The following is a 27,030-nucleotide window of genomic DNA, read 5'->3' as shown; positions in this document are numbered from 1 at the left end:
AAAAGAAAAACAGGGATCCCTGCGTGGCTCAGCGGTTGGGCACCTGCCTTTGACTCAGGTTGTGATCCCAGGATCCGGGATCAGGTCCTGCATCGGGCTCCCTGTGAGGAGCCTGCTTCTCCCTCTGCCTATGTCTCTGCCTCTCTCTCTCAGTCTGTGTCTCTCATGAATAAATAAATAAAATCTTAAAAAAAAAAAGAAAAACATCATGGAGGCATCATGATTCTATATTTTAAGCTGTATTAGAAAGCTGTAGTCATAAAGACAGTATGGTACTGGCACAAAAACAGACATATAGATGAATAGAAGAGAATAGAGAACTCAGAAATGGATCCACAACTATATGGTCAACTAATCTTCAACAAAGCAGGAAAGAATATCCAATGGAAACAAGACAGTCTCTTCAACAAATGGTGTTGGGAAGACAAGACAGTGACATGCAAAAGAATGAAACTGGACCACTTTTTTACACTATACAGAAAAATAAATTCAAAATGGATGAAAGACCTAAATGTGAGATAGGAAAGCATCAAAATCCTAGAGGAGAACACAGGCAGAAATCTCTTTGAGCTTGGCTGTAGTAGCAACTTCTTACTTGAGTTCACTGGAGGCAAGGGAAACAAAAGCAAAAATGAACTATTGGGACTTCATCAAGGTAAAAAGCTTTTGCACAGCGGGGTTTAAAAAATGGGAAAAGATATTTGCAAATGACATATCTTATAAAGGGTTAGTATCCAAAATCTATAAAGAACTTATTAAACACCCAGAAAACAAATAATCCAATTAAGAAATGGGCAAAAGACATGAATAGACACTTTTCCAAAGAAGACATCCAGGTGGCTGATAGACACAGGAAAAGACACTCAACATCACTCATCATCAGGGAAATACAAATCAAAACCATGATGAGATATCATCTGACACCTGTCAGAATGGCTAAAATTAGTACAAGAAACAACAGGTGTTGGCAAGGATGCAAAGAAAGGGGAATCCTTGTGCACTGTTCATGGGAATGCAAACTGGTGCAGCCACACTGGACAACAGTTTGAAGGTTCCTAAAAAAGTTAAAAGTAGAACTACTCAATGATCCAGCAAGTGCATTACCAGGTATTTTCCCAGAGGATACAAAAATACAGATTTAAGGGAGTACGTGCACTCCAGTGTTTTTAGCAGTGTTATCAACAAGTCAAATTATGGAAAGAGACTAAACATCCATCGACTGATGAATGCATAAAGAAGATTTGGTACACACACACACACACACACACACACACACAAAATGGAATATTAGCCATCATAAAGGATGAAATCTTGCCATTTGCAATCACGTGGATGGAACTAGAGTGTATCATGCTAAACAAAATAAGTCAGGGAAAGAAATACTATATGATCTCACTCATATGTGGAATTTAAGTAAGAAATCAGATGAATATATGGGAAGGGGGAAACGAAGAAAAAAGGAGAGAAGGAAACAAGCTGTTAGTGACTTAACAATAGAGAACAAACAGAGGGTTGATGGAGGGAAGGGGTGGAGGATGGGCTAGATGTCTGATGGGTATTAAAGAGGGCACTTCTTTTGATGAGCACTGGGTGATATAGGTAATTGATGAATCGTGGAATTCTACTCCAGAAACCAATATTGCATTGTATGTTAACTAGAATTTAAATAAAAAAGATAAATAAAAATTAAAAATGAATATACTAAAAACTGTTGAATTTTACTTTTAAAAATGGGTGAGCTTTATGGTATGTGAATTATATCTCAATAAAGCAGTTTAAGAAAATCTCAACAAATTCCATATACTATTATGTGGAAGAGGGAAGTCTTTGAAAAGATGAAGAAAGATGGGATCCAAAATACAAGGACTTTTTAAAGGACTGGCCTTTAAAAGAGGAGTGATTGGGACGCCTGGATGGCTTAGCAATTGCCCTTTGGCTCAGGGCATGATCCTGGAGTCTTAGGATCCTGGAGTCTGAGTCCCACATCGAGCTCCCTGCACGGAGCCTACTTCTCCTCCCTCTGCCTATGTCTCTGCCTCTCTGTGTCTCTTGTGAATAAATAAATAAAGTCTTTAAAAAAAGTAAAAGAGGAGTGATATTACCATTGTGCTGTATTTGTAAATGTAGTGGTAGCACATGACTTTGTGCTTAGAAGGATCTCACACTTCATTTAATGCTCTTCTGTTGCCTTGACAGTTTTTTTTTTGCCTTGACAGTTTTAATAGTTTTTTTTTTTTTTAAACAAAAGGCCCCACATTTTTAGTTTGTACCAGGCACCCAAAATTGAGTCCTAAGTGGTCACATCTGTTTGATTGCTTCTATTGTTGTGGGGCAGTGTGAGGTAAGACTGTCAGTTGAGAATGGTAGAGGGAAGGAGGCTAGAGGTTTAAGGAAAATGGGATGAGAATGAAATAATCATGAGAAGCTAGAGAAGTGTAGAAGAATTGCCACTCTGTGGTTGCTCCTTTTGAGTTTGTGGTGACTTTGATATGCCTGACTGCATGATTTTCCCAGCACTTAGTTGCAGTGGACATATAGAGGATATTGATATGAGGAGTCATCTGGCATTGGGGATTTGTCAGACACCTGTGATAGAAGGAGAAAGAGATAATGACAATGATGGATGGTGGTAGATGAGGAAGGAATTACAGGAGAAGGATAATGTATGAAGATAAATGGTAGGCTCAGTCAGTTGGAGATTTCATTGAGGGATGAGTTTAGATCATGAATATAATTGAACAGGGATTGGAAGGATATAAGAAACTATCCAGATTAGTGATTCTGTAATTTCTGTTGATGATAAAAAGCTATATTGATTACAGAGTGACTAAAATCCCATGAGGGGAAAATGTTATTGAAAATGCAGAAGTCAAGCAACTAGTCCAGTTGGCTAGATGGATTATCAACTTGTGTAATGAAATTACTGAGCATAATGACAGGAGTGAGAGAAATAGCTGTGTGCAAGGCACACATGAGAGAAATGGACCAGTAGATGCCCATAAGTACTTTGCTCTTTGCTGTATACCTTTACTCTTTTCTTTGCTTAGAATGAACCTGATAGTTCCTTGGCTGGCTGCCTCCCTTCCTTCCTTCTATCCTTCTTTCCTTCTTTTCCTCCCTTCCTCTACCTCCCTTCTTTCTACCTTCTCTTTATACCCTCAGCCGCAACTCAAAATACTGTCATTCTTTCAGGACTCAACTCAAATCACGTCTTCTCAGTTATATTGAATATATGTAAACTGGGAATACTATTATAAATACATCTCAGAAGCCCTGAACAAGGTACATAGGACAAGTAGTCACTCAGCAGTCTGCAATTTTCAGTGCAGGGATTAATTGGTAAAGCAGCACACTTTCTTGTAGTCGCAGCTTCCCAATGTCTTAGAGAGTACTTTTGGTCTCTTAAATGAAGATTATTACATAATAAATACATTTACAAATGTATTTGCAAATGTATTTGATGTTTTTTTCTAAAATTTAGTTTTAACTAATGACAGATAGATCTCTATCAAATTTTTTTACAGAACACTGGGAGATACTACTTTAAACGTGGTAGGGAAATTTTTTGAGTTGTGTGTATTTTAAGTTGTTTTGTCTTTCAATAGATTTTATTTTTTAATGTATAGAAAGCCTTACGTTTTTTACAAAAATATTTATCTTTAAGTTGAAAACTTTTTCAAGTTGAGGGAATAATGATAGAATTATATATATAAATTTATATGTGTATATGATTTATATATATGCCCTATTTTAATTATAATTATAACATTTTTATCACAATAAAATAAGACATCTGAGAAGTGCTACAAATGTTTTTATAGTATTGTAGAGTGCATTTCATGATTATGAATTTATTTCAGCCTGAAAAAGGTCCTGAACCTAGAGATACAAATTTTCAAACAAAGTTAAGTTTTCATCATCTAAAAATCAAGATTCCTTCATCTCACCAGAGGTCTGTTATTGAAACCAACGCAGGTAGATCAATTACCAAAGTTCCATTTTCTCAACCCCTGGAACCTGCATTGGTAAGCACTGACCTTCTATTAACTAATTCTTGATGAGCCTATATCAAGAAAATGTACTTATTGGGAAGATATAGATATACATAACTTCTTAACAAATCAAGGAAAAAATGCAGAGAACTTTATATTTACAGCTGTATACAGGCAGATTATTTTTAATGGATTGTCAGTTAACAACTGTGTCTCTTGGGATCACTGGGGAGAAGATATTCAGACAGAATTGAGTTCAAGTAGTATACTGGAGGGACTAATACCAGAGAAAGGAACAAGAAGAAAGCAGCATTGGGCAGGAATAGTCTCAGCCCTTTGCCAAAAGCACTCCCACTGTGAGATCTGGAGCAAAGATGATCCATTACAGGATTCTTACATTGATTCCTATGCTCAAACGTTGGCTGAGGGTTGCCTAGAAGATGATGGCCTCAACCTGAAAGCTGAAGCAGATTCCAGAAAAGCTGCAATGCGGGGCAGGGGCTAGGGGGTGGAGGGGGCAAGTAGCTGTCAGCTAATAGCAGCTTCTTTGTTCAAGGAGGTCTGACCAGAGCACCTCCATGGCAGCCACAATGGTAAATAATAGCAATCACTGTGTATCTCCTACTCTATAGGCACCGTAGGTTCTCTTTACATATATTATTTGTAATCTTTGCACAATAATCCCTAGGGGTAGAATAATCCCCATTGTTCAGATGAAGAAGTTAAAAGATTAAATAACTAATATATTAGACAGCTGACATATTCAGTGTACTAGGTAAATATACCCATAACATTTTTTTTGATACAAATTTTCCTAATAATCCCATATTACATCTTGAACAAACAACTAGTTTAAGAGACATTAAGCTGGAAGGGAAAGGAAATGTGAAAGAAATGAAGAAAGAAAGAAAAAAGAAACCTAACATAAACTTTCCTATGATGTTGAAGTTCTGAGTTTTGTTCCAAAGTTGCCAGCATATAATAAATACCTATTCAAAGAGATTTATCAGAGGGACTGGTTGTTTCTTGGAATCTAAAAGTTGAAGAGACAGCTGATTTCTAGAAATAGTTATCTGTCTTCTCTCTTTTTGAGTATCTCCGTCACTCTGTTTCACTGCTCTGCCTGTTTGACTTGTTCTCTGATTTTTGTCTCTCTGCCTCAAGCTCTGTCTCTCTTCTGTCTTGATCTCCATCTTTCCTTCTCTGTCTTTGTTTCTCTGCCAGTCTCTTTCTGTTCATAGTCTGTTGGTCTCCATCGTCTCCATCTGTCTTCTCCTTTCTTCTCTCTTGTCAGTCTTTCTCTCTTTTGTCTCCTTATCCTCCCTCTCTCCCTTTCTTTCTGTTTCCTTCCTTTCTCCCTTCCCCTTCCCTCCCTCTAACTTTTAGGTTTCTGATCCTGTCTTTCTCTTGCTCTCTCACTCTTTCTTGATCCATCTGTCTCTCTCTCTGCCTCTTTGCATCTTCAAGAAATAGAAAATGAATGTTGGCAAAATGAATTTAAATAAAAAAATTAAAAAAAATTAAAAAAATAGAAAATGAATCTTTATAATTTCTCTAACTTTGATATTGCATAAATGGAAGTATATATATTTAAATGTATGTATTTTAAACCAATTACCCTTATTATATATGTTTTAACAGCTTCACAAATAACTTAAAATCCCTTTCCATAAAAAGTATAATAATATATTAGCAATTAAACAAAAGCTAAAATTAAAATACTTTTCTTAATAGTTAAGAAAGATAATTGAAGCACCATTTCCTAGTTCAAAACTTTAATTAGCTTATCTTACTATTAAGAGTGATTTCACCCAAAGTACTCTTGTATAATTCTTGTGCTATGCAGAACTCTTAGGAGTTGCTTGACCTAGCTCAAGCCAGAAAATTCTTTAGATACTTGTCTAATGATTTAAAATTTAATTGGCACATTAAAATTGTATTAGTATGGCACATTATGACCTAGTCTACTAATTTGATGTTGTGTTTTTACTGTATTGAATTAGTTTATTTATTTCTGCTATTGAATCCCCTATTTCACAAAACATTGATAGAGAACAAATTCTAGTACTCCTGGTAAGAAAAGCAGAGGCCTCTTAACAAGTACTCCATCTTCGAAAACTGCTGGTTTGGTGGTAAGTATTAGCCTTTGGTACTTGTAGCATCTATGTTTTGGTTCCCCCTCCTCCTTGTTATTCTGTTTCTATCACACCAGGGGAATATTCTACAAAGGGAATAATGTCTGTGTTTTTCTGTTGTATAGACATGCTTTCATTGGAAGTACTCTATATATTGCTGTACATTAAAGAAAGAGTAGAATACTGCAGTACCAACCAGGGTTTGGTTTGTTTGGTTTCATTCATTTGTTGTTGTTGTTGTTGTTGTTGTGGCAAAATGTATGTGATGTAAAATACACCATTTTTAACAATGTTTTTGGTTTTTTTTGAGAGAAAGTGCATGTGCGCAAGTGGGGTGGGGGAGGGGTAGAGAGAGAGGAAGAGAGAATCTTAAGCAGGCTCTGCTCTCAATGCAGAGCCTGACTTGGGGCTCCATCTCGCAACCGTGGGATCGTGACCTGAGCCAAAATCAAGAATGGGACACTTAACCTACTGAGATATCCAGGCTCCCCTAAAATTTACCATTTTAACTCTTTTGTACTGTACAGTTCAAGTACATTCACATGTTATGGAACCATCACTTTTTTTTTTTTTTTAAGAGTTAAGTTGGTTTGGTTTTATTTATTTATTTATTTATTTATTTATTTATTTATTTTAAAAATAAATGTATTTTTTATTGGTGTTCAATTTGCTAACATATAGAATAACACCCAGTGCTCATCCCGTCAAGTGCCCACCTCAGTGCCCTGCCGAATTTCTTGCAAAGTTTTTCTTCTTGCAAAACTGAAACTCTATACAATTAAACACTAAGTCCCCATTTCTCCATACCTCAGTCCTTATCAACTACAATTCTACCTTCCTCTTGTGAATCTGGCTGCTTTAGATACTTCATATAAATAGAATCATACAGTATTTGTCCTTTTGTGATAGATTTCTTTTAGCATAGTGTCTTCATGTTGTAGCATGTGTCAGAATTTTTTTCCTTTTCAAAGGCTGAATATATTTCATTGTGTGTATATATATTTTTTATCTATTCATCTGTCTGTCGACATTTGGGTTACTTCCACCTTTTGGCCAGTGCAAAAAATGCTGCTTTGTAATGGTTTAAATATTTCTCACCCAACCAGAATTCTTCTTAGGTTCAAGTAAACAAAAGGAATACAACTCACAAGCAGGGCAGAAACAGGTGTTCCTCTTCAGTGGGATTAGTCTTCACAGAAGTCCATGGAGCAGTTTATTTAGCAGCTCAGATATAAGAAGATGAGGTCCAGTATCCTTTGTAATAGCACACAGACATAGTTTCCAGGGTCCCCACAAGAGACTCTCCAAATTATAAGTCAGGGAAATCCAAACTATGGTGCTTTTTGTAGAGTTTATTTACATATAGCGTGTTTATCATTGATTCATAGTGCATTTATAGTTCTTCCTAGTCTACCTAGAGTTTATCATTCAGACATCATTTTTACCACTAGCAATGTTGGCATTGTTAACTTTATCAGGTTCCTAGTGAAAAAGAGCATGAGAATTAACCAAAGATCAGTTTTTCAAGCTGGGAAAAAGGGTTCTTTACAAGTTTCCTTATTCTGGCTATTTCATATAAATGGAATTGTATAATACATGGCCTTTGTGTCTGGCTTCTTTCACTTAACAATGTTTTCAAAGTTCATCCATTTTATAATATGTACTTTCTCGCTTATTTATGGCTGAATAATATCCCATGGTAAGGATATACCATATTTTGTTTCCTGATTTATCAGTTTGGGGGCATTTGAAAGAATAATATTGCTATGAATGTTCATGTATAAGTTTTTGTGTGAATATGTGTTTTCATTTGTATTGGGTATATGCCTAGAAGAGGAAGTAGAATTGCTGAGTCACATGGTAACTGCATGTTTAACACTTTTTTTGTAGTGGGCTTTTAAAAAACAACTTTATTGAAATGTAATTAACATACCATACAATTCACCTATTTAGAGTGTGAAGTTCGGTGTTTTTTAGTATATTCACTATTATGTGTAACCATCACCACAGTCAATTTTAGATCTTTTTATCACCTCAGAAAGAAACTCTGAACTTTTTTGCAAGAAAATGCTTCTAATGAGATAGTATTTCAACTTTAATTATGTAAAAATAATTGTTTCTGCCACATTTGACTTCTATAAGAGTAACATTTTTTTTATAGATTGATTTGTCCTCAGTGCAGAAAGCATCTTTTGAAGAACTACTTCCAAATGTCAGCAATTATGTTAACTCAAATGAAATTGTTCCTGTTTCAAATTTGCAAGAAAACTCTTCAAATGAGGTATTTTCTATTTCTTCTTTAATTACTAACATAAATGATTACTGTTATATTAAATACTTTGTGTATGGGATACTTTAAGAAGTCTGTAATTTGAGGCTGACATCATCCACATGAGGAGGCAGCCATCAGTTCAATTCTAAATAAAGGCTATTAGGCTGCCACAGCCTGAACACTACATTGTCAGGACTTGGGGCTATGTTTTTTTAATTTTATTTATTTATTTGAGAGAGAGATTGAGAGAACAAGCAGGATAAGGGGTAGAGGGAGAAACAGACTCTTGACTGAGCAGGGAGCCTGACGCACACAGGACTCGATTCCAGGACTCGATCATGACCTGAGCCAAAGGCAGACAGTTAACTGACTGAGCCACCCAGATGCCCCAGAACTTGAGGCTATTAAACAACTAGAGGAAACATTGTTAGCCTCCTTTGATCCAAAACTCTGTTTTCATCTGTATATTTAAATTGTGATCACCAATTTCATTGTTAGGATAAATACATGGAAGTACATTGCTCGATTAAAAAAGAAGAAATAAAATTCATAAAACTAAGAGCCATAGAGGATGAGCAGTAAAAGAGAGAACAGGAAGTGGGGTGGAAAGAAAGAAAGAGCCAGAAAGATGGGTTGTCGGAGCAGAGAGAGTAACAGAAGGATAGAGTAAGAGAAAAAGGCATAACTTGAGGGAGTTGCCATACCTCCAGCAAGTAATATGTTTGACATCAGCTGGGTTTCCTAGAATTCAACACAATTCTGACACTATCTAACTGAAGATAGCATCAGATTCCACAGGTAAAGGGCTAGTTCCACAAGACCATCCTCCACTTCAGATTCCACTTGCACATTTAAATTGTTACCTTTACTTCTGACTAACTGCCTATAAATCAGAGGTTCCCATGATCCCCTGTTTGGATTCTATTTGTTTATTAGAGAACTCAGAAAACCTTTTACTTACTATATTACTGGTATATTATAAAAAATAGAACTCAGGAATAGCCACATGAAAGAGATGTATAGGGCAAGGTATAAAGAAAGGGCAAAGAGCTTTCATGCTTTCTTGCAGGTAACCATTCTCCTTGAATCTCCTTGTTTTCATCAACCCAGATACTCTCTGAACCCTATTCTTTTGGGATTTTATGGAAGCTTTGTAACCAAACTAACATAGGTTCTCTTCTTGAAAGTCACATGTAGAAACTATACCAGGTAGAGTTGTCCCACAAAGAAAACTATTTGCAGCGAATAAGGAGATTGTGAAGTATAACTTACAAAGCTGTGACTCCCCAGCAAGGGTGAATGGGTTAATTTTATTTAGGGTTAGGATGAATATTTAGATAGGAGAGTCTTGTCATCATATGTAGAGGGAGGCACAAGGTGGCACATGTGGCTTAAGGGGACATGCCTATATATACATTGTATGTTATGTAAATGAGGCTGGTGCTCCTCCTTGGGCAGGGATTTTAGCATTATAACGAGGTAAAGGTAACTGTCCATCATTACATTGGTCATTCCACAGTTTATCTGTGTAGACATGAGTCATGAAGGGAGCTAAGCCCAAACTGGTCTGGGTGGCTTGGGCCATGGAAGCTTTTCTTCCAGGCAGTCATTATTGTTGGAGGGGTAGTTTGGGTTTCCATCTCAGGATCCTGTGCCCCTTAGGTCTTTGCCTGGGTTAAGAGATAAACTGGAAAAAGAGCTTAAGGAAGAATGTGAAACAAAGGTTGGTGACTACAAGCAGGTGGGCAGTAAAGGTCGTGTCTTGGAGTCTAGCTGGTGACAGCTTTATTACATAGGTACAGTTGATTAAATCATTGGCCATTGGCAACTGAGTAAGTCTCTGGCCCCTCTACCCTACCTGGAGGTTATGAGGTTGGCCTGAAAGTTTCAATCCTCTAATCCAGGATTGATTCGCCTAGCAACCAATCCCCACCCTTAGGTGCATTCCAAAAGTTCTATCACATTAACAGAAACACCTTTATTGCTCTTATCACTTAGGAAATTCCCAGGGTTTTAGGAGCTCCGTGCTGTCAATGGAAGTGAAAACAAAATCTATTTTTCTTATTAAAAATCACAATATCAGGGCCCTGGATGACTGATTCAGTTGAGTGGCTGACTCTTGATTTCAGCTTGGGTCCTGAGATCAGGCTCTGTATTGGGCTTAAGCTCAGTGGGGAGTCTGCTGGAGATTCTCTCTCTCTCTTTCTCCCCCACCCCTGGCTCATGCTCTCCCTCTCTCAAATAAAAATAGATGAATAAATCTTTTTTTAAAAATCACGATATCACAAGGTCAGTCTAACAGGAATCTCCTTACATTTGATGTCTTCTCATAGTAATTTTTAACCATTGAGACCTCCATTCTTTTCATCTGCTGTAAATCCCTAGCTGTATTTGCTGTATTTGGATTTGAGCCCAATTTCTCTCCCCTATTATAATACCCTATTATAGTGTCTTTTTAAAAAAAGTATGGTTGACATGCAATCTTACATTAGTTTCAGCTATAACAACATAATGAATGAACTCTATTGCAAAATTTTGAATAAAATCTTACTGTATAATTTCTTCTTTAACTGTATGGATGTATATTTCCTTTCTTATTGGGTAATGTGCCTAGGATATTTCCAAACTGTTTTCTAAAGTGGTATTACCATTTTACATTTCCACCAACAATATTTGAGACTTGTAGTTTCTCTACATCAACATTTCATCTGCATTTAGTTTGGTCAATCTTTTAATGTGAACCTTTAGTTAAATTAATCTTAACCTTTAGTATGGTCAGTCTTTTAACTTTAACCTCTCCAATTAGTATAAAGTGATATTTTACCGTGGTTTTAATTTGCATTTCCCTAATGACCAATAATGTTGATCACATTTTTATGTGCTTATTTGTCATCTATATATTTACTTTGGTGACATACCTGTTCATATCTTTTGCACATTAAAAAAATGATTTTCTTATTTGTAGAATTTGAAGTGTTCCTTATATATTCTTGATGTAAATCCTTTATCTGATATATGCTTTGAAAGATATTCTCCCAGTCCATACCTTGTCTTTTTATCCATTCCACTTTTTTTTAAAGATTTTATTTTTAAAGATTTTATTTATTTATTTGTTTGTTTGAGAGAGAGACAGAGATAGTGACAGAGATAGCAAGAGAGAGAGGACAAGCAGGGAGGAGAGGGAGAAGCAGGCTCCCCACTGATCAGGGAGCCTGATGCAGAGCTCGATCTCAAGACCTTGGGATCATGATCTGAGCCAAAGGCAGATATGTAACCAACTGAGCCACCCAGGTGCCCCTCCACTATCTTTTTTTTTTTAAATGAAAAAGCAGACTTTTTGTGTTTTTTACATATCATAAGATTCACCCATTTCAAGTTTACAGTTCTGTGATTCTTAGTATATTTATGGCGTAGTGCAACAATTACATATGTCAGTTTTAGAACACTTCAAATCCTTCACACTTATTTACAGTTAAGCCCTGTTCTCATGCTCAGTATTTAGGCAAATACTAATCTACTTTCTGTGTCTAGAGTAAACTTTCCTGGACATTTGTTATAAATGGAATCATATAAGATGTAGTTTCTTGCAAAAGAGCGTCCCTTAAGGAACATAATTTTTAACTTTGATGAAGTCCAACTTGTCAATTTTTTTGTTTATTTTTTTTTTATGAGTATGCCTTTGTTGTCATATCTAAGAAATCTTTGCCTAAACCAGTGTCACAGAGATTTTTTCCTAGGTTTTCTTCTGGAAGTTTTAAAGTTTTACACTAATGCCTTTGAGTTAATTTTTTGCTTATGGTGTGAGGTACAGATTCAAGTTTGTTTATGTATTTGCATACAGACATTCAATTATTCTAACAACATTTGTTGAGTATTCTTTTTCCACTGTATTGCCTTTCCGCATTTGTTGAAAAATGGTTATCCATGGATTTGTATGAGTTTGTATGAGATTATACTGTTGTCTATCTTTGTGTAAGTCCCACAGAGCATTGGATAATGAGGTACTATAATAATTCTTGAAATTAATGTTAGCCTCTAACTTTGTTCTTCTTTTTCAATTGTTTTGGTTACTTTAGGTCCTTTGCTTGTCTATATGAATTTTAGAATCAGCTTGTTGATTTCTACCAAAACAAAAAAAAATCCTGTGGAATTCTGATTAGAATTGCCTTGAATCTACAGATTAATTTGGGGATAATTGATATCATGGCAATATTGAATCTTCCAACTCAAGAACAATGTATAGCCATCCATTTTTTAGGACTTCTTTAATTAATTTCTCTCCAAATTATTCTGTAATTTTTACTGTTTGGGTCTTTATTCCTACTTGATGTCATTATTTCCTACCCGATGACAGTATTTTATATTTTTGATACTATTATAAATGGTATTCTTTTTCAATATCTGACTATTAATTGCTAGCATATAGAAATACTTTGTGTGTGTATGTACTGATCATTATTATTAGTCTGTTTGGGTCGCGATAATAAGATACCATAGACTGGGCGGCTTAAACAACAGAAATTTATTTTGTCACAATCCTGGAGTCTGGAAAGTCCAAGACCAAGATGTTAACTTATAACTTATGCAAGTCCTGGAAAGGCTTTCTTCTGACTTGTAGATGTTCATCTTCTTGCTATGATTTCACATGGCCTTTCTCTCTGTGTGTGAAGTTTAAAAGAGCTCTTATATCTCTTCCTCCTCTTAAAAGGGCACCAGCACTCTCAGATTAGGACTTTGCCCTTCTTAATTCAATTAACCTTTATCACCTTCTCACAGAGCCTATCTCTAAAATCAGTTTCATTGGGAATTAGGGATTCAACATATGAGTTTTGTGGGGACAGAAACATTCCACTCATAACAAGTGTACTGCAAATTTGCTAAACTTAATTATTATTTCTAGTAGTTCTCACCCCTACAAGTTTCCATGATGCCATAGGCAATTATGTTGTCTGTGGGGGAAAAAAGGATTTTTAAAATTATTTATTTATTTATTTATTTATTTATTTATTTATTTATTATTTATTTATTTATTTATTTATTATAGTCACACACACACAGAGAGAGAGAGAGGCAGAGACATAGGCAGAGGGAGAAGCAGGCTCCATGCACCGGGAGCCGGACGTGGGATTTGATACCGGGTCTCCAGGATCGCGCCCTGGGCCAAAGGCAGGCGCTAAACTGCTGCGCCACCCAGGGATCCCCGAAAAAATGATTTTTTAAAAGATTTTATTTATTTAATTATTTTAGAGAAATGGAGACAAAGAGTAGGGAGAGGTGCAGTGGGAAAGGGAGAGAATCTCAAGCGGACTCTGTGATCAGCGTGGAGCCCAGCACAGGGCTCAATCTCACCACTCTGTGATCATGGCTTCAGCCAAGATCAAGAGTTGGACCCTTAACCACTTGAGCCACCCAGGCACCCCTACCTCTGCCTTTTAATCTGGATGCTTTTTTTTTTTTCTTGCCTAATTTCACTGACTAGGTTTTCCTGTCCAATGCCGGGAGATAGTGGGGAGAGCAGAAACCCTTGTCTTGTTTCTATGCTTTAGTGGGGAGCATTCAGTAGTTCACCATTAAATATGATCTTAGCTATAAGGTTTTCTTAGGATGAGGAGGTTCCCATCTATTCCTATTACGCTTAAAAGTTTTTATCAGGAATGGATGTTGGATTTTTGCTGAATGCACTTTTTGTAACTATTGAGGTGGTAATAGGATTTTTCTTTTCTTTAAAAAAAAAAAAGATTTTATTTATTTATTCATGAGAGACACACAGAAAGAAGCAGAGACACAGGCAGAGAGAACCAGGCTCCATGCAGGGAGCCCGAAATGGGACTCAATCCTGGGTCTCCAGGATCACACCCTGGACTAACGGCAGTGCTAAACTGCTAAGCCACCCGGGCTGCCCAGGATTTTTCTTTTTTAGTTTGTTAATATGGCGAATTGATGATGATTATGAATTGAATATAATATGCTGATTTATGTTCTAATGTTAAATCAACTCTGCATCCCAGGATAAATCCCACTTAGTTAAGGTGTATTTTTCTTTTTATGTATTGATGTATTTGATTTGCTAAAAATATTTTAGAATTTTTCCATCAGTGTTCATGAGAGTCTGTAGTTCGTTCTATCTATCTATCTATCTATCTATCTATCTAATATTTAACATGCTGAGTTTAGCATGAGAGTAATGCTAGCCTCATAGAACAAGTTGGGAAGTACTCCTTCATCTTCAATTTTCTGGAAAAGAATTAGTATTATTTCTGCCTTAAATGTTTAGTGAAGCCATCTAGGCCTGGAGTTCTCTCTTTTGGAAGGAAGTAAGCTGCAGTTAAAAATCTCTTTAGGGCTATTCAGCTTACCTATTTCTTCTTGAGTGAGCTTTGTTAGTTTGTGTATTTCAAGAAAGTTGTCCGTTTTCTATTAGTTGTCAAATTTATTGCCAAATGTTGTTTATATTATTCCCTGATTATACTTTTAATATGTTGGTATCTGTAGTGATATAGCCTTTCTCATTCCTGATATTGGTAATTTGTGTCTTCTTTTTTCTTTCCACATTAATCTGGCTAGAAGTTTGGTTTCATTGATTTTTATCTATTGTTTTTCTTTTCTTTTTTTTTTTTTTTAAGATTTTACTTATTTAGTTATTTAGAGAGAGCATGAGCAGGGAGAGCGGCTGAGGGAGAGAGAAAGAGAGCATCTCAAACTGACTCCATGCTGAGTGCAGAGCCCAATGTGGGGCTTGATCTCATGACCCTGCAATCATGACTTGAGCTGAAATCAAGAGTCAGATGCTTAACCAGGTGCCCCGCTTTATTGTTTTTCTATTTTATATTTCATTGATTTTTGCTTTCATATTATTTTCTTTTGTCTGCTTATTTTGGGTTTAAATTTGGTTTTGTTACTTTTACTTTCTTAATGTGGAAGCTGAGTTCTTTTCTACGGTAGATACTTAATGTTACTTATTCTCTTCAACTACTGCTTTAGCAGCATCCCAAAAGTTTTTATATGCTGTAGTTTCATTTTCATGCAGTTTAAATACTTTCCACTTGCCATATCTGTTTATTCTTGGATCCATGGCCTTTGGAAGTATGCTATTTTTTGTCTACATATTTGGAAAATTTTCAGAGATCTTTCAGTTACTAATTGCTAAATTTAATCCCATTGCAGTCTAAGACCATTCTTTGTATGCTTTGTATGTATGCCTTTATTGAGATATGTTTTATAATCTATTTGGTTTATTTTGGTATATGCTCTACAACACTTGAGAATAATGCATATTCTTTTTTTAGTAGAATGATCTACAGTATCAGTTGCATCAGGTTGAGTGGTAGTACTGTTCAAATCAATTGTACCTTTGCTGATTTTTTGCCTATTTATTCTATCAATTATTAAGAGGTATTAAAATATTAGACTATGATGGTGGATTTGTCTATTTTTCCTTTTATTTCTACCCTTTTTGTTTTATATATTTTGAGGCTGTATTACTAGGTATGTAAACAATTAAAATTGCTTATGGTTGTTAGGTTTTCTTGATTAATTCACCCTTTTATCATTATGAAGGATCTTCTTTATTCCTGGTAATATTCTTTGCATATAAATCTACTTTTTCTGATATTAATATAGCTATTATATCTAGCTTTCTTTTGACTGTCGTTAACATGGTATATATATATATATATATATATTTGTATACGTTTACTTTTCCTTAAAAAATGTTTTTTTAATTTTTAAATAAGTTTCAGGTTTGCAGCAAAATTGAGAGACATGCAGAGATTTCTTATATATCACTGCTTCAATACATACATAGCCACCACCATTATCAACCATGTACCAAGTGACATTTTTTTTAATCCAAGGATGAATCTACATTGGCATATTATAATCACCCACAGTCCATGGTTTAACTTAGGTTCCACTCTTGGTGTTGTGCATTCTATGAGTTTGAATAAAGGTTTACTATTGTCAGTATTTTAGATATTGGCCATTCTAATAGGTGTGTGGTAGTATCTAATTGCTGTTTTAATTTGCATCTCCCTGATGAGGAAATATGATATGGAACATCCTTTAATATGCTTACTTGCCATCTGTACATCTTTGGTAGATTCTCCCAAGAAAACTCTGGTTCTGTTCAGAAGAACAGAAATGATGCTGGGCAGGAAAATAGCAGATGCCCACCACAGAAAATGATATAAATTTTATAGTAGAAGTTGTTTCTATATAGGCTTTACTTACAATGGGAAGAGCCCTTGGTAAATACATATGTCTATTTCTGAGTTCTAAGAAACTAGATATGTCACTTTTGGAAAATACACTATTTCTTTATTCTAGAGTCTTTCTGTTTAATGGGCAGTTGTCAAAATTAATTGAGTTGGGGGCAGCCTTGGTGGCACAGCGGTTTAGCGCCGCCTGCAGCCCGGGGTATCGAGTCCCACATCGAGTTCCCTGCGTGGAGCCTGCTTCTCCCTCTGCCTGTGTCTCTGCCTCTCTCTCTCTCTGTGTCTCTATGAGTAAATAAATAAAAACCTTTTTAAAAAAATTCATTGAGTTGGGAAATCAAGGAATCTAGTATTTGGCTCAGAATTAAAATAAATTTGTGTGTTAATTCAGTAAATCATGTAAATTTGCTCTCTTGCACTTTGGAGTGCTTGAATCTCAACTCTATCATTACTTTCTCTGTGTCCTTTGATAAGGTATGTAAATTCTCTGAACCTACATTTCCTCATTTTACAAGTGAGGATGATATAATCTGCTGTTTCTGGTTCTTGTGAGTATTAAATAAGCAAATGCTTAAAAACCAATTCATGAATGTCTAGAGTGGAGTAAGCATTTCACAAATGCTTCCTATCATTAATTTGTATGAAATATGGATGTTGAAACGATTTGCTTTGAAATAAAACAATGTATACCTATAGTACCTAAAAGAATTATGCACTATCTGCTTTTTTTTCTTTTTTAGTTTCCTTCAAATACATCAGAAATGTGTTGTATTATTAGAGCAACACCAGGAACTAGACAAGTGAAAAGTAAAGATGTTATTGTAAAGAAGAAGAAATATTCTCCACCTAAAGATATTCCCCAAGGTACTATTGTGTGAATGATATAAAACATTTTTTCATTGTAAATTCTTTATGCACACAGGAATTACACTTGTAAACTGTATTCTAAAAGTTCTTGTACAAAGTGAAAATGGTAAAATTACAAAAAGTTTGGTGAGATTTTAGAACTTGAGTAAAATATTTTTTTGAATGTCAGATATTTAATCTTGAAAAATTAGCTTATGCCATTGATTGAAATGGATTTATCTAGGATTACTTTTTCTTACAACTGTTTGAAATTTAGTGTTGTTGGGTCTCACTTTTAGTGAAAAGTGAAAATACTTTGTGAAAATTCTTTGTGAAAATACTTTTCAAATATTTTTGTGTTCACTTATCATTGGTTGAGAACTTCCTCTGTAAAAGGTACTGAGAGCTAAATATCTTATTATATCTCATTTATTTCTTACTATGGCTTTATAATAGTCAGATGTGTACTATTACCCTCATTTTATATGTGAAGAATCCGTGGCTTAAAGTGGTATGCAATTTGTCTAAGATCATACTGCTGGTAGTTGCAAGGAATTCAATCTTTCAAGGCTTTTAAACTCCAAGTTTATATTTTTCTGTTCTCCTAACTGTATATCAGACAGGATGTCTGATTAGTCATTGGAGCCTGGGAACTTTTATGAGTAAGAAAGCAGTTAAACAATAGAAATTTAATGGATTATGTACAACTTCAGTCCAACTAAACTGTCTTTTGCTCCTTGTCCCCATTTCTGCCACAGAGCCTTCCCTCAGCATTCCTTAAGTTCACAGAGGTCTTCTCTTTTTCCCTAAGTTCCTTGAATACTTTATTCAGTGCTACTCATTTGAGACTTACTAACATATTACCACTTCACATAGTTCACAATGCTAATTTTCCTATTCTTCAGGTTAGGAAATTTTCAAAGACAGAAACCACATAATAGATTTTGTTTTAATCTGTGTCTCTGATGACATTAGAATGATGATAAGGAATAGTAGATGCCATGTCAGTTAGGGTTTTCCCAAAGAAGCAGAAGATTAGAATATATCTACACATATATACATATTCATATATATACACATATACATATGTGTTATTTTAAGGAATTGACTTAGGCAGTTGTAGAGTCTGGCTGAAAACTGTAGGGTGGGTTAGAAAGTCTTGAGTAGGAGCTGATGATGCAGTCCTTAGGAGGAATTTCTTTTTTCTCAGAGAAACCTCAGTTTTGCTCTTAAGGCCTTTTAACTGATTGGATGAGGTCTACCTAATTTCCTTTACTTAAAGTCCATTATTATAGATGTTAACCTTATCTACAAATTACCCTCACAGCAACACCAAAATTAATATTTAATTTAATTGGTTAATATAGCCTAACCAAGTTGACACATACAATTAACTATCACAGTCTACTTCATGTCAACTTTGTAATCATATACCTCTCCTTAAACCATATTTAATCTGTAATAAAGTAACAAAGTCATACTTCTCCCTAACATAATGCAGTTGTCCTACAAACAACCCAAAATGTGTCAATTCCTTCCCTAGAAGAGGATGCAAAATCCTTGGGTAGTGTTTACTCCTCTTCTTGATATCCTGTAACTCAAGTACTATAACATAGAGTTAACTTTTAATACATTTTATGTTAGACGATATAGGAATAAGATAGGGAAGAAAACAAAGATATTTTCTTAAACAACTTAGGTGGACATAACTGTTATTTATAATTCTTCCTCCACTAGCATTTCACATTTCCTCTTCCCTCAGCAAGCACCTCAGCTGGTCATAGTTCTTAAAGTAGTGGGGTAATATAAAACTCATTTAGTAGGGTCTGGGCCATTAGTCCTGCTTGGATAAAGTTGTTGTAATTTTCCATTGACCTTAATCACAGGGCATGGTAAGAGATGCCTTAAAGAATCTCCTGTATTCCAGACTTACTCTTCCTTGCCTCCATTGTGGAGGAAATTTCACTTTAGTGGTCAGGATCATTCACCCTGGCTAGCACAGTAATTCCCTTCTTTGCTTGTTGATTCAGAGGCCAAAGGAGCCCAAAGCAGCCAGATGGCAATCTTAGCTTCCAGTTTAATGGAATCATTGTTGTGTCTCGTGGTGAAAGCATCCCTCCCTTTGGAACTAAGACCTCTAGGCCAGCAGAGCATGGTCTGTCATGGGAGCAGGAAGCAGAAAATTTTGCTAGTGGGCTCTAAGGGTAATATTGAGTGATCTCACTTCTACCTCCATTTCTTGGTTCCTGGACCTATGAATCCTGGCTGTGGGAGAAATAGCACCATATATTAGATGCCGATTCAGAGCATATACAACATTCTGGAAAATCTTGTCTCAGCCCTGCAAAATATTGCTGCCTAAAGGTTACTTCAACTGAGTCTTCAAAAGGCCATTCCAGGGATCCCTGGGTGGCGCAGTGGTTTGGTGCCTGCCTTTGGCCCAGGGCGCGATCCTGGAAACCTGGGATCAAATCCTACATTGGGCTCCCGGTGCATGGAGCCTGCTTCTCCCTCTGCCTGTGTCTCTGCCTCTCTCTCTCTCTCTGTGACTATCATAAATAAATAAAAATTAAAAAAAAATTCAAAAGGCCATTCCACTAGTCTGTCAAGCCAACTGCTTCAAGATGGTGGGGGACATGGAAAGACCAGTAAATTCCATGAGCTTGGGCCTTTTGCCATACTTCTTGTGCTGTGAAGTGAGTTCTTTGATCAAAACATGCTATGTGGGGTACCATGATGGTGGATAAAGTATTTTCTCAGTCCTTGGATGGTTGTTTTGGCAGTAGCATTGCATGCAGGACAGGCAAATTCATATCCAGAATAAGTGTCTATTCCAGTAAGAATAAAATGCTGTGCCTTCAGTAATGGAAATGGTTCAAGGTAATCAACCTGCCACCCAGTAGCTGGTTGATCACTGCAGTGAATGGTGCCATGGTGCCATACTGTGGATTCATTGTTAATCTCTGCTGCTAACAATTGAATATTCATCAGTGGCTATAGCCAAGTTAATATCAGTGAGTTTCTGGGCCCATGAATAACCACCATCCCTGCCACCATGGCCACTTTGTTTTTTAGTTTATTGGGTGATGACGGAGGTGGCTAGAGAAAGAGGCTGACTGGTATCCACAGAGTGGTTCATCTTATGATTCTTAAAGTCTTTGTCTGCTGAGATCACCCTTTGGTAGTATTCATAGGGGACACATATACCTACCTTCATGTTTTTGCCCATTAAGAGAGGTCTATCCACATACTTCTCTAAATTTCCTTGTCATCAGTTTTCCAAGCATGTCCCTTTTAGGTCCCTAACTATCCCGCCAAACTATTGGCCATAATCTGTGAATCAGTATATAACCATATATCTGGCTATTTCTCCTTCCAACAGAGTGAATAGTGAGATGTATTTCTTGAAGTTCTACCCACTGGAAAGATTTACCTTCACCAATTTCCTTCAGGGATGTCCCAGAAAGGAACTATAGGTCCTATAGATGACCCTTTTAGGTGTTGTCTGCATATCATGCAGAACCATCTGTAACCAAGTCTGAGGGTTTTTTCTCTCAATCAGCGGGTTGTGGAGAACTCCCCATGATGCCAAAAGTGCAGGCCGGGAGACAGAAGATAGCATAACAGCAGTGGCAACCATGGGCATTTGGGCCATTTCCTCATCTAACTTACTTGTGCCTTTGGGGCTTGAGCTCAATTTCATATATATACCATTTCTATTTGACAATGCAGTGCTGTTCTGCACAGCCAGCTTTGTGGCTCGATATATCAGACTATGTATAATTCATGGTGGCCAGCTCAGCTCTCATTTTAACTTGGCATCCCATGGTTAAGTATTCAGGCTCTACTAAGGCCCAGTAGCAGACCAAAAGCTGTTTTGTAAAAAGGAAAGTAGTTATTAACAGAAAATGCTAGAGATTTTCTCCAAAATCTTAAGGACTTGTGCTGTGATTCACCTACAATATCCAAACATGTTTCACTAACCCTTCAGGCACCATTGGATTTGCCTGATATTATGGTACAAGTGGCAGAGCATCTTGCATAGTAGCCTGGATCTATTGTAAAACCTTCTTTTATTCTGAGGCTCCCTCAAAACCAGTAGCTTTCAGGCTCTTAGTAAATGGGTTGGAGTAGTACACTTAAATGAGAAATATGTTGACTCTAAAAGCTAAAAAGGCTTACTAGGCATTGTGCCTCTTTTTTTTTTTTTTTTTTTTTTTTTTTTGGTTGTAGGAGGACCCAGATTCAACAACTTATTCTTTACCTTAGGAAGTTTATCTCTCATATCACTGGGCCCCTAGACATTTAACTGAGGTGGAAAGAGACCCAGCTATTCCATTTCCCTAGGCCAAGGAGACCCAGCAATTCACTCCCAAGAGTACATCCAACTGAAATATGTACATATGTTCATCAAAAGATGTTTGCTAGAATGTTCATAGCAGGGTTTAGATAATAGCCCTAAACAAGAAATAATCCAAATGCCCATCAGCAGTTGAATGGATTAATAAACTGTGGTACCTTCATTTGTTGGGAGTGCTATACAGCAGTGAGAATAAAAAATATGCAGTTACATGCAACAGTATTGATAAATCTCACATAAGGAGTCAGACACAGTAGAGTACATTTAGCATTACTTATGTTTAGTACAAAGCTAGGCAAAAGTAAACTATGATGAAAATCACCATTGTGGGCTATTAACTAGAAAGCGTTATGAAAGGAAGTTCTAGGGTATCATTAGTGTTCTGTTTCATTATCTGAATGCTGGTTACATGGGTATAGTAAGTCTGTGAAAACCCATCAAGCTTTACAGTACATATATGCATACTTTCTGCGTAAATGCTATACTTCAATAAAAAGTTAAAAATAAAAATAGAGAAACTTCTCTTAATTTGATCTTTTTGGCCAGCCATATTAATTTATGACATGAGGTAATGTCACAATTCTGGGTGTAAGAATGCAACAAATCAAAACTAAAATGAGTCTGGAAAGTTTTCCTGAAAGTTTAGACTGAAATTTTTAGTTTAATTCGGAGACCCCTCTGAAGAATGTTGAACCAATTATGCCACCTCCTGGCTTCTTTCAAGACTCTCACCTCATTTGGCAGCCTCTTCATTTAAGTAATTCCCTTTCAACTTCTGGCCACTTGTCTCTGCCTTTCCTTTAGTAAAAATAGCAAAGCCCCAAGCTAACTAGTGATCCTGTTATTTTAAACATGTAACAGCCTATTTTTAGTCCTGGCATTTAACATTTAGCTAGTTTGGCAGTTATCTAATCAGGACTGCAGGATGAAGCTCCCTTTTGATGACCTAGGACCCCTGTTCATTATGATGCTTGTTTATTAATAATGCTGATTTGAGAAAAAATGTGGTAAAAATGAACTACTAGAAGAGTCCAAAAGAGATGTGGTATGGGTAAGTAGAAGTTTGAGAACAGTGACAGCCCAACGAAAGAGGCCTTAGAAAACATCCAGTCCACAGTTTCTCAATGTGTGGTCCTCTGACCACCTACACCAGAATTATTGTAGACCTGACAAATTACATTCCCTAGAGCTATGGCACAGGGATCTGCAATTTGAAGAACTCTCACAGTGATTCCAATAAGCACTAAAATTTCAAAGCCATTTATTTTTTTAAAAAAGATTTTATTAATTTATTCATTCATGAGAGACGGAGAGAGAGAGAGAGAGAGAGGCAGAGGCACAGGCAGAAGGAGAAGCAGGCTCCATGTGGGACTCGATCCCGAGTCTCCAGGACCATGCCCTGGGCCCAAGGCAGGCACTAAACTGCTGAGCCACCCAGGGATCTCATCAAAGCCATTCAATGAGCTAGTCTATTTTGTTCATTTTACATAATAAAAATGACCTAGCCAGATCAATAAATGACTCATCCGAATTAACACAACTTATTACTGGTAGAATCAGAATTAGAACTTAGCTTTCTTGGTTTGCAATATTTTGGCTGGGTAGTTGTCAAACAAGGCATGGGGAGTGGAGTAGGTAAGTCTGAGTTTCTCAGCTCATCCATACAGAGTAGTTTTGCTTCTCTTTGTTTTATACATTGAACTTCTGTATTCTATTTAAAGAGAGACTTTTTTTGTTTGTTTTTGGCTGAGAAGAAGCTTGGGAAATCATTTCTTTGTACTTCTTACAATTACAGCAAGAGATGTCTAATACATTATTACTTCTATTTGGCCAACAAGCTTGTATTACACACTGTGCTATTAGCTGCAGATAGGAGTACAGCCTCAGCCCTCCAGGGCTTACAGCCTAGTGATGAGACAGATCTCACAGTCTTCTGTCCAACATGATAAAACTGGAACAAGGCACTGCAGGAATCCAGGAGGGGATACTTTTAACTTTGCTTTGGAAGACTTCGAAACTAACAGTACCTTTTGGAAAATCAGACAAAACTTGAAGCTATCCTTATAATAAGGTTTTTTTATTTCTCTTTTATTTTGATCTTTAGAATGCATGATGAATAATGTGTTAAAAGTTCATATCTCAAGCTTGTAGTACAATAAGAGCCTTTAACTGGATACACATACATCTTTAGTGAGAAATTTGAGTTTTTAGATAATAAGATCAGGCAGAAATATGACAAATGAGATGGAAAAGGGTTTGAGTATCCTAGGAATGGTAGTAGAAATCACTTAAGAGTAAGACATCCCTAAGTTCAAAACCTAGCTCTGTCACATGAGTAAGTTTCTTAAATTCTCTGACCTTTAGCCTCCTATCTGTAAAATTGGCATAATAGTAGTACTTATCTCAGAGAGTTGTTGTAAGGATTAGAGGTAATCTATGTAAGGCATCTGAAATCTAATAGTCACTCATTATGCAAGAAGTATTACTTATTTCTGTAGACTAGGTTAATTCCTCAAGACTAAGTTTTTCTTTTTCTCTTTGGAAATTATTCTTTATTAAATTGGAAAAAGCCTTAAATATATGGTATGGTTGTTATATTTGATGATACATTTGGTTGTGCCATCATGTGTAAAGAATATAGCAGGTAATTGGGCAGCCCCGGTGGCTCAGCGGTTTAGCACTGCCTTCATTTAGCCCAGGTTCTGATCCTGGAGACCTGGGATCGAGTCCCACGTTGGACTCCCTGCATTGAGCCTGCTTCTCCCTCTGCTTGTGTCTCTGCCTCTCACGCTCTCTCGCTCTCTCTCTGTGTCTCATGAATAAATAAATAAAATCTTAAAAAAATGAAAGTAGTTATGCTTGGCTGGAGTGGAGATTGGACTCTGAGAATTGAGTCTTGAGTAGTTGTCAGAGGACAAACTGTGGAGAGCCTCCTATGTCACACTGACTTTTGACTTTTCTGGTCAAATTGATTTTTAATTAATTCATTCTGGTTAGAAGTTTTTCAATGACTTGAAAAGAAAGTGAGCTTAGAAATAGAAAGATTGGGTGGGAGCTTTACAAAAGTCCTGAAGAACAGAGTTGAGAGTATCTGAGTGTATCTCAAAGTGTAGTGCTCAAACCAGCTAGGTAATTTATAAATAATGCATTGGTTCAGTGATCTGATTCAGTACTTCTGAGGTTTGAGAAGCAGTTTAAACTAAAAATGTGTATTGGTATAATTGCCAGGGCTTAGTGACTGATTAGGTACTGGTCCAGGGTGGTGAGAGAAAAGGACAGTTAAAGGATGACTCCTATCTCTCCACTATTGTAAAGTTTCAGGAATGATATGTTCTAGGTGATGTCCATCCTTGGATAATGTGTGAAGCCTGAGTAGGGGTAGGTGAGACTAAGTAGTTGAGTGGGCCAATTACCAACTTGGGAAGTTACTACAAACTGGTATGGAGCAGATTACTGGGGCCAGTTTTCAAAGTTTTTAATAAATGAGCAGATACTGTCTGAGGTCAGTAAAGAAAACAATAGGGAAGAGTAGAGGGTAGAACAGGCAGTGCTTCCCAAATTTTAATGTGCTTGTGAATTGCTTGTAGACCTTGTTAAAGTGGAGATTTGATTCATTGGATCTAGAATGGAGAGACCAACATTCTACTTTTCTTTTAATTTCTTTTTTTTTAATTTACTCATGAGAGACACAGAGAGAGAGAGAGGCAGAGACACAGGCAGAGAGAGAAACGGGCTTCACGCAGGGAGCCCGATGTGGGACTTGATCCCGGGTCTCCAGGATCATGCCCTGGACTAAAGGCGGCACTAAACCACTGAGCCACCCCAGCTGCCCCAGATTCTACATTTCTAATGAATGTGATGATGAAATTATTGGTCCATGGACCACAGTTTGAACAGTTGAAGATAGAAGTCTCTGGTATTCAAACTTATCTGCATATCAGACTTTCCTGGATATTTGAGTCCTTTGTCAAGAGATTCTAATCTAATTGGTATGAAGTTTGACCTGTATGAAGGTACAATGAAGTTTTAGAATGATTGATAAAGGCCAGGGGCTGAAGTATGTCATAGTATGAAAGTGGCAGTGGGAATAGATAAAACTGGCTCCACTTGGAGTCTCCTGGAACCAAATGTTAGGGGCAAAGTCCTCAGAATCCTGTATTGGGAAGAACCTGGGTTTAGCTACAGCAAAGAGTAGGAGAATACAAAGGAAGGGTGGGTAGGAAAATGTGGGAGGCTTCTTCCTGAGTAGTGGCTGAGGATGAGAAGCACAACTGGGTTACATGGCTGGAGTTAGAGGCCTTGTTAAGGCCACTGACGGCCATCTTTGCTGGGCTTCCTATTGGAATGTTATTGAGTAGGTCTTTTTGTGTCTTCAAAGAGATATTCTCAGCATGTCCAGGAAGGAGTGAGCCAGCTATTCCCTTTTTAAAAATTATTTTTTAATGGCCTCTGGATTTCTAAGGCTTGACAGGATGAAACTAGATTGGCTGGGTGTCACGAGTTCTTGCCCCCAAGGATTGGTTATTAATAATTATTGGACACCTTCTTGTGATGTATCTGAAATAATCTATTGTTATATATTTTTCTCCAGATATTATAATAAAAACAAATGGCAGAATGTAGCAGCCATCTGAATTTTCACCACTTTGAAGATCTGCATGAATGTGAAGTCAAAGTCCATAAAACAGAATATCTGCCTAAAAGTAGAGTAATTCAAAGATCAAAATTCTCTTAATTATTTGTGATATATTCTGGTGATGGAATTCTACTGAGATTACTTTTAATCAGTAAAGAAACATTCTTCTGAATGCCTCTTCAATATATGTATTTGTACTGTAAAATAAGAACAAATAACTTGTATACTAAACAGATGATTTCAGCTATTTATAGAGAGCAAAATACCAGGTTACTATGTAACTTCCTTTGTATTTTTTTCCCCAAAGTTTGTCCTCTGTATGCAGTAAAAGTAGTAAAGTTTTTGAAGTACTAAAAATGAAAATGCTTATATTACGAGCTATTTTTAACAGAACTTAATTGAAACCACATGAGTGAGAGACCTAATTCCAGGTCTGGCTGAAAGAAACTCTATACTCAAGTTTGCTGAAGCAGGGAATGTGGAATATGGACAATCAATCATACACTAAGTTTTTGATATATCACCTCATCCTCAAACCTCCTTTAGCTAATACTGTCTGTGAGATTCTGTGCGTTT

At 36.5% G+C, this 27,030-nt stretch overlaps 1 protein-coding gene across 6 annotated transcripts in view; it reads left to right on the top strand.

Annotated features, from left to right (window-relative positions):
- Window positions 1-26,817, top strand: part of MEIKIN (meiotic kinetochore factor) — a 77,884-nt gene extending 51,067 nt beyond the window's left edge. For 2 of the 6 annotated variants that reach the window (XM_025432539.3, XM_025432538.3), the window contains 5 exons: window positions 3,861-4,025; window positions 6,044-6,124; window positions 8,289-8,408; window positions 17,353-17,476; window positions 26,410-26,817. In XM_025432539.3, coding sequence (XP_025288324.1) covers window positions 3,861-4,025; window positions 6,044-6,124; window positions 8,289-8,408; window positions 17,353-17,476; window positions 26,410-26,441 — 522 coding nt within the window. In that variant the 3' untranslated portion in view covers window positions 26,442-26,817. Of the gene's footprint in view, window positions 1-3,860; window positions 4,026-6,043; window positions 6,125-7,233; window positions 7,827-8,288; window positions 8,409-17,352; window positions 17,477-26,409 lie in introns of those variants that run through there. The other 4 variants (XR_003129824.3, XR_003129823.3, XR_003129828.3 and 1 more) reach the window with 4 other exon arrangements.
- Window positions 26,818-27,030: the final 213 nt, after the last annotated feature.

This window comes from Canis lupus, chromosome 11, assembly GCF_003254725.2.
Source record: "Canis lupus dingo isolate Sandy chromosome 11, ASM325472v2, whole genome shotgun sequence".
Classification (NCBI taxonomy): domain Eukaryota; kingdom Metazoa; phylum Chordata; class Mammalia; order Carnivora; family Canidae; genus Canis; species Canis lupus.
This window is presented reverse-complemented; position numbering and strand designations above follow the sequence as displayed.